At 47.8% G+C, this 8,866-nt stretch overlaps 1 protein-coding gene across 1 annotated transcript in view; it reads right to left on the reverse strand.

Annotated features, from left to right (window-relative positions):
• Positions 1-6,985: 6,985 nt before the first annotated feature.
• ZG16B (zymogen granule protein 16B) overlaps positions 6,986-8,866 on the reverse strand; it is a 3,647-nt gene continuing 1,766 nt past the window's right edge. Inside the window, exon 4 of the mRNA XM_006873970.1 lies at positions 6,986-7,138. Coding sequence (XP_006874032.1) covers positions 6,986-7,138 — 153 coding nt within the window. The remainder of the gene's footprint in view (positions 7,139-8,866) is intronic.

Below are 8,866 nucleotides of genomic sequence, written 5' to 3' on the forward strand. Positions count from 1 at the left end.
TAAAAATTTAATAATAATAAAAATGCTGCTCTGTCTGGCACTTTCTAACGTGACCCCTTCCAAAGCAGTTGGTAGAGGTAACTGGGCACCACCTAATTCTGCTCTCAGAGCCATGCCAAATGATGTTCACATGTTTCATTAGTCTGTTTCACTAATTGATTCCAAGCCTTTACAATGATCCTTTCTTCTTTGTTCTGCACATGGAGAGACCAATAGTTGTACCTTAGGCGGTAGCTCCTGAACTTTTAAGGTCCCAGATACTACTCAGCACGGCAGGATGGAGCACATTGTCTTTGTGGACTATGTCATGCAGTTGACCATGGTGTTCCTCAGACTGTGGTTCTGAGCTCCGAGGCCCAGCAATTCATTGCCTTAAGATGTTTAACAATATCTAAGAAGGTTTTTTTGTTTTGTTTTTTAAAGTTTTTTTTTTGAACTGAGTTTACATGGGAAATTACATGGGAGAACGTCGGCTTTACACCATCGTTTCGTTGCAGTGATTACAATCTCCTTTGTGCATCATTGTTCAACAGCATTTGCTTCCATTCCCTTTGTTTGTTTGTTTTTTCCCCCCCTCTTTCTTTTGTGGGGTTGGCGGGGGGATGTACAGCAAAACATTCAGAAATTTATAATAATTTAAACAACCAAAGGGCACCTTCTTCAAGCCTGCCCCCTGGCTGGCAGCACCAGTCCCTCTCTTTCCATGAGTCTAGAGTCCTCAGCTGCTCCCTCTCTCCATGTCCTCATCTCTGCCTCCATCTCTGCTGTTACTTCTTCTCTGGATAGGGTCCCCCATTCCACTTGTGCTCTTCTCCCTTGATGATCCTAGGGTCCTCTGCTTCTGGACTGTATGATCACTCCCCAGTTTTTGTTACAAAGTCTCTGCCTTTACAGTTGTGACAGTCACAATTAGTCATGATAGCAATTACTCACTATTCAATCACAAGACTCCTATCCCCATCTCCTTTCACCAGACCCATCTAGACAAGATGAAAGCTATTCGGTGGGGACTCTACCCTCCTCTGCACACTCTTAAACTAAACTCCCTCTTGAAAACTTGTAAGCCAGTCACTTTGTGCCTCTATTGACCCCTCATTTTAGGTAGCCAATGTCTAAGTTGCCCGTCCCTATCAACCCTGTGTACAGAGGGGATAGCATGGATACTTGATGCGAAGGCTCCTTTCCTCTCAGTTGGGACCTTGAGAAACTACATCCATAAGTATAAGTCAAGTTCATCAAATTATAGCAATTTTTACTTGTTTCCTTCATCAAAAAAAATTTTTTTTTATCTTCCTGTAGTCAAATTCTGATTGTCAAGTCATTGAGGCTAGGTCAAATGGGTACTATTTGCAAGTTTGGATGTTCTTGTGCGTTCCCCTCACTTCATACCAGCTTCACTCTCAGCTCTAGTCCTCCATGGCTATGTCCTTGTGCATGGGCTCAGACGTCCACAGATTTCACCACACTTCAGACCAACCGTCCCTTCCTCTTATCTCTCTCATCTCCAGTGTGAGTAGCTAAGAAGGCTTTAATCATTTCACCCACTGCATGCTCCACCACATTCATAGTTGTGTTTGAAGAAAAGGTAAATGCCCATGTACAAATATCCTCTTTCAAACCCTTGTATATTTGTGGGACATATACATATCCGACTCTTCCTCCCATACCCATTCAGTCTGTGTCTCTGTCCATGTATCTACCCACAAAATCCTGTAGTTCCAAGTTCACTATTTACCTCTATGCCCTTTAACTCTTGCTGAATATATGATTCTTGGTTTAGAACTTTTTTCTTTCAGAGTTTTGTATTTGTCATCCCTTGTCTTCACACCTGCCTGGTTTCTGCTGAGAAACCATGACTTAGTCCTATTGGTTCTTCTTTGTAGGTAATTTTTTGTTTTTCCTGAGCTGCTCTCAAGAGTCTTTCTTTGTCTTTGGTTTTGGAAATTTTGATTTTGATATGTCTTGGTAATTTTCTCTTGGGATCTCTTCTGTTTCGGGTTCATTCAGTTTCTTGTATGCTAATCTTCTCGTCTTTCAAAATGTTAGGGAAGTTTTCTTCCAACAACTCTCTGACAATTTTCTTTGTGCTTTTTACTGTCTCTTTCTGTTCTGGAATTCTGATCATCCATAAGTTGTTCCTCTTCATGGTATCTCACAGAACTCTTAGGCTTTCTTTGGATTAATTTTTTTCTTTTTCTGATTGTTCTTCTAGCATCCTGGGCCTGAGAGATTTATCTTTAAACTCACTAATTAGGACTTACATCGCTTCAGATATATTCCTTTGCCCTTTCCATGTATTGTCCATTTCTGATATGTTAGTATTAATCTTCTGGACTTCTCATTGTTCCAAATTTTGCATTTATTTTGTTTGTTTGTTCTTGTAGTGTTTTCCTGAATTCTTCTAAAATTGTTTCTGGGTTCTCTTTGCTTTCCTTGATCTTTCTGTCAATTCTTTGTAGGTCCCTAAATACCCTTTTGAATTCTTTTTCAGTTCATTCCATTACCTTTTCTTCCTCAGAATTTTCTTAGTCATTTGTTTGTGCCATTCCCTCTTGTTTCTTCGTGTGAGCTAAAATTGTTTGTTGCCTCTGGGACATTGTGGTGTTCTCATATTTGTATTTAGTTGATGATTGCATGCTGGTGTGTTCTTAGGAGCTCACTGAGGGTCTCCTGTGGACGAGTTTGAGAATGGAGCATGTGCACATTCACCATCGATCCCTCAGTTTAGGTGTGTTTGGCTGATGTTGGCTATTGTCTATCATTGATGAGGTGGTATAGAAGCTGGTCTTGGCTCTTGCCCAGTGGGTGGAGCTGCAGAGGATGTGGTTGTGCTGGGCTGTAAGGACACTGTTGCTGTCTCTTGTTGGGTGGAAAGGAGTAAGGCTTCTCCCCACCCCACCCCTGCCTCCCACCACGTACACACCAGGATTCAAAACAGAATAAACAAGCAAGCAATCAACAATGAAAGAGACAATCATAAAGGAGAAAGCAGAATTAGAAACATGCAGAGACCAGAAAAAATAATATCATAACCAAAAAGAGAAAAGAAGGACAGGAAATGGAACTATAAAAGAGAAAATAAAGAAATAAAAATAACCCTTAGCAAAACCAGTGAGAAGGAAGATGGCAAGAGAAAGAGGATAGAGAGCAGTAAAGACAGGGGAGGGTGGGGGAGAAATAGAGGGGAACTGAGAGAAGAAAAGAAGAGAAAACAAAAACAGATAGAAAGGATAAAAGTCGAGGGAATGGGAAGAAAAAACGAGGAGCAAGAGCAAACAAAACAAAAGCAATGAAACAACAAAAGGAAAACCCAAACCCCGAAACAGAAACACAGCCAGCTGTTGTCTCCCGAAGAGGAAACTTCCTGCAAGCTGAGCATCTTACAAGGTGGTTGGGGGAGGGTTGCGGCAGCAGGGTTCCTGGGGTTTTTATGGGCTTTAGGGTTCAAGGCACTCCATCCACAAGTAGTTCACGGAGGCCCTTGATGGATCTAGTTTCAGTGTGTTAGGTTAGGACCACAGGGCACTGGGGGCAGGATGACTAGTTAAATGTTGGTCTGGTGGCTCTGAGGGGTCTGTAGGTCCAAAGCCCACTTACATCCAGGCACAAAACTGGCACACCAAAGTGGTGCAGCCGGCCCCACCTAACACTGGCGTGTGGCTGCCAACCCCAGTGGCTCCTAATCCCTGGAGAGCAGGGCTGGACTAGTGGTGGAAGAGGGTGGGAGCTGGCTACACCTCTGGGAACCAGGAGAATGTAGGAGAAAAAGAAAGACTCGCACCTTTCCAGTCACCTGTGTGGATCTGCTCTGCCAGGCCAACTTGTGTTGCCAGAACTGCTCACAGAGATTCAAGATGGTGGAGCCGCGTCTGGCCGGCCGCTCACTAGTCTCCTTCTCTCATAGTCCCAGCTCAGCGTCACCTCCCAGCATGCCCTCAGGCCACGTCTCTAACTTTCCTTCTGAAGTTCAGGGTCCCAGGATTTCCATCTGTGTCTGTTTAATTTGGTCTCTAATAGGAGTCTTGGTGTGGTACTGTAGGATAATCATTGGACCACACACAGGTAGGTTTGAACTGAAAAGTTCAAACTCACTAGCCACTCCTCGGAAACCTTATGCAGATTGCTAGGAACAACTCAATGGCACTTAACAACACCAACAATCTTTGTGTTGGAGGGTTTGTGTAGTGCATCTGCCAAGTATGCCATCATACCGAAGTCCAAAAAAGCCTTTTCTTAATTTTCTACGACAGGGGTCTCATACAGTATTTGTCCTTTTGTGATTAACTAATTTCACTCAGCATAATGTCCTCCAGGTTCATCCATGTTGTGAGGCGTTTTGCAGATTCATTGTTATTCTTCAAAGTTGTGTAGTATTCCATTGTGTGTTTGTACTAAAGTGTTTTTTTTGTGTGTGCATTCTTCTGTTGAAGGACGTGTAAATTGCCTCCAGTCTCTATCTTTTTGCTGGTGTGAATAATGCTATAATGAACAAGGCTGTGCATAGAGCTATTTGTGTCCCAGCTCTTAGGATGTGAAGATACATACCAAGTGGATGGATTGATTGCTCGGTCATTTCTATTGTCCAGGGGTGGACAACGGTCAGCCAGCATAGGCTCCCCTGCCTGATGGGCACTGGCTTCAAATGGAGTTTCACCCTGAAAATGCCACCCACCCAGAACCCATGACAAGACCTTGAAAGTCCACCATGACTGGCATGGAGACGGATCCCCAGTAAAATGAGTCAGCTGTGGTCTGGGTGATCCCGGCTGCCACGTGGACAGACAGCTGGGGCAGGTGCACCCACCCTGGGGCCGGAGCGAGGTCTTGAGGCGGGTGAATCAGTAGACTGTGTGCCTACACCACTGGACCACACTCAGCTGAGTCTCCCAGGCTGGAGACCGCAGACGGCTTAGGAGACAGGGCCAGAGCGAGTCTGAACCCTTTTGGAATAAAGTGCATGCGCAGCTGTGAGCTCCAGTGGTCCTGTCCACCAGGGGGCGACCCTCAACTCCACTCCCGCCTTTGATTTATGACTGCCTCAGATCTCTCCTCCAAGCACATGTCTGGAGCAGTAGGTCAGCAACGCCCAGTCTCTAATTTTTTGCTGGTTTGGGCGACAACGCTCAAACCCTGACTCGTTTTGCTGTGCAGATAAAGGATGGAAGGGAATCTTACTGTGCCAGACCTCTGGAGCGCCCTCACCCCCCCAGTTCCAGATTCTCCTACTTGTTCCTCCCCTCCTATGGTACCTCCTCCCCTCCTTCTCCGGAGCTCTCCCTCCCCAACACCTCCTTACACCACAGTGATGCTGTGGGGGTCAGTCTTCCACCTTTTACATCAACATGACCATCCCTGTCACCACCCTGGGAGAGCCCAGGGCTGTCTCTTTCTTTCAAGAATCGTGGCTCAGGCACTTCTGCAAGGCCCTTTCCCAGGGAGGGAACATGTAGGCTCCAAGGAACTCAGGTAGACCTCTATGGGGCTGTGGGTACGTACCCCACAAGGATCCATCTATACTGGAAGTAGCTTAGGTGAGAGCATTGGTTTTAACAACACCAGGACCAGCATGGTAAACGTGCTCAACAACACTAGCCGAAGTCAACGTCATTCTATGGCTTTATCATTAGCAGGCATGGCGTGTGTACCTACACCCTGCTGAGCAATAGTTAGACACAGCCCCCCAATGCCACCTTCTGGTCCACTGACCTGGTCTCTGCCCGTCTACAAGCAGCAAGCTGGCTTGTGTGTCTCTTTCCAGATCTGCCCAGGCACCCTCTCATTTGCCTAGGATTTTTCTTCTATAAGATGGATCACTGAGTTTTACATGTAAAACTGTGGCTCTGTTGGTTAAGCACTGGACTGCTAAAAACACAAGGTCAGCAGTTCAAACCCACCAGCTGCTCCTCGGAAACTCTCTGCAAGGTTGCTGTGAGTCAGAGCCACCTCGATGGCACTTAACAAGAAAACATTTTGCCACTTGTAGGCATACATTCTAGGAGTCCTGGGGTGGCGCTGTGGGCTAATGCATCAGACTGCAAAGTCGTTTGAACTGCAAGGTCGGTGGTTCAAGCTCACCAGCTGCTCCTTGGAAACCCTATAGAGGGTTGCTATGGGTCGGAATCGACTCAACGGCACTTAACAACAACAACAAGGTATACATTCTGCAGCTGTAACCACAGTCACATGTTGTGAAACTGACACCTCTATTTCCAAAATTCTTCAGCCCCCACCAGCAGGAAATTCAATGTGCTTCAAGCTCGAACTCCTCTTCTATGGTTGTTATTGTTAAGTGCCGTCGAGTCGGTTCTGACCCATAGCGACCCTGTATAGGGTTTCCAAGGAGCAAATGATGAGCTTGAACTGCCGACCTTGCAGTTCAAGCAGCTTTGCAGTCTGACGCATTAACCCATAGACCTTGAAGGTCTCCTCTCCTATGGTACTTGATCTGCACCACACAAGGACTCCTCTCCTATGGTACTTGATCTGCATTTGCCACGTCTGGCTATTGCTTCTAAGTGAATTATGTCTGGCCATTTGTCGTTAGCAGGACTAATTGGACATCCCTCAGGCTGTGGTGTGTATTAATGGTGTTGTCCTCAGCAAAGGGTGGTCCCATGGTGTGGGCACACATCTCCTGACTCCTCCATCAGTGGCAGGACATTTGATGGTGTCCAGCTTTTGTCAACTATGAACGATGCTGCTGTGAACATTTGTGCCCACGTGTGCGTGTGGACACACATTATCATGTCTCTGGGTAAACTCAAGGAGCCCTAGTGGCGCTGTGGATGAAGCATTGGGCTGCTAACCGTAAGGTCGGAGGTTAAAGATGGAGAAAGATGATGTTGTCTGTTCCCATAAAGATTCCCAGTCCTGGAAACCCTAAAGAGCAGTTCTACTCTGTTCTGTAGGGTCGCTATGGGTTAGAACTGACTCCTTGGCTGTGTGTGTTTGGGGGTGGGGGGTAAACCCAGAGAATGCGATCCTTTTAATCCACAGTCACTAGGAAGCTGAGGACTGCACTGGGGCAGAGCCTCACTGTCTGCAGGAACAGCACTTTGCCCAGCAGCAGCCAGACCCACACTCTACACCATGACCATGACAAATCTCCCAGCTCATCCGCATGTACTGTGCCCTCATCCTGCAGGACAGTGAGGTGACCATTAGGGAAGGCCAGAACAATGTCCTTGTTGAAGCAGCCAGTGTAAAGGTTGAAGCTTTGTGGCCTCACTTGTTTGCAAAAGCCCTGGCCAACATCAACACCAGGAGCTTCATCCGCAGTGGGGGAGCTGGTGGACCTGCCTCAGCGGGAGGGCTTGGCCCTCCACCCTGAGACAGCCTCGCTGAGGACAAGCAAGTGGAAGCTAAGGAAGAAGGGTTCTTCAGAGAGCCATGAGGACTGTGCTGGCCTTTTTGAGGAAACTCCTTTGGGAACATGTTCAAGAGAAAGCTGAACTCTTTCAAAACAATTATAATTGAAAAGGATTTCTGTAACCCAAGAACACAAGCCCAAGTTTTGGGGACATTGCACATTCCAGGGTGAAAACAGCACATCACATCCCTTCAGACCTGGAACTGAACTCACAACCCTGGTTCAACTTTCAGCCAAATGGTAAATAGGCCTTGAAGATGAACAGTCAGAGCAGGGAGGCCCACTCCTTAGGCCCACAGGAGATCCAACGGGCAGCATTGGTCCAGGGAGGACGCTCAGAGGCCAGAAGGGGCAGGACCCAAGGAGGAGGGGAAAGGGAGCACAGAGTGGGGGTGGGAGGCATGATGCTATATTGTGGGGATGGCAGCAACCAAAATGTGTCTGAACTAACTGTCGAATGGAAAACGGATCTGCTCTGGAAACTTTCACCCAAATCGCAATGAAAAGATACAAAACAGGCACATCACACCTTAGTATTTATTACAATGAAAAGAGTTTAGACCTCGCGCACCCCGAAAGGGCTTAGGAACCCTGCCTGGACAGCCCCTCAGCCTGGACAGCCACCCCCTTCCTCTCCACCTGGCTAGTTCACTTTGAAGACAGCTCAGCACAGACGTGCCCACCTCCGGGCAGCCTTCCCTGAAGCCCAGCCCCAGCCCTGGACAGATGGCCTGCTGTGTTGTCATCAATAGAGGCCACACCAAACTGCCCCCTCTGCTTCTGTGTCCCTCTCCCCAAAGGACTCCTGGCCCCTTCTGAATACCCCACAGTGCCCAGGTGAGGCATGGGCAATTATCTGATGAGTGAATGAGGGAGTGAATGAATGAAGGATGATGCCGGAGGTCAAGGCCAGGCAGAGGTGGGGACGGGGGCCTTGTACACACTCCTAGCTCAGGGACTTAGTCAGCACAGGCCAGGTGGCCTGCTATGGGTGGAACCCCCCCCCACCCATAGTTCTTGGATGGAACCCCAATTCCTCCACGGGTCCAGCATTGGGCAGAAAGGGCTGCATCTTTGACTGACTCACCAAAACCAGTGGTGTCCAGCAACTGGCCCTCTTCCCACCCCTCAGCTCAGTCCCCTGATATCTCCCCTGGGGACTTCTCCCTCCCCAAGATTAGTGTGCTTTAGTTGCATCCCAAACCCAAGAACCCTAGACCCAAGGACCACACCTGGTCTCACTGTTTCTGCAGAAGCTTTATTGATTGGCAAACTCAGACTGGGGGTCACGAGGCAGGTACCCCAATGTGCCCTCAGCTGGGTAGCTTCTGGAGTGATTGTTGCCTAGGAGGTAGTTTTTGGAGCAGTTGCTGCCTCAGTGGGAGTTCCCGCAGCTATTGTGGCCTCGGTGGTGGTTCCCGCAGCTGTTGTGGCCTTGGTGGGGGTTCCCGCAGCTGTTGCTGCCTCGGTGGTGGTTCCCGCAGCTGTTGTGGCCTT

This window comes from Chrysochloris asiatica, unplaced genomic scaffold, assembly GCF_000296735.1.
Source record: "Chrysochloris asiatica unplaced genomic scaffold, ChrAsi1.0 scaffold00257, whole genome shotgun sequence".
Lineage (NCBI taxonomy): Eukaryota > Metazoa > Chordata > Mammalia > Afrosoricida > Chrysochloridae > Chrysochloris > Chrysochloris asiatica.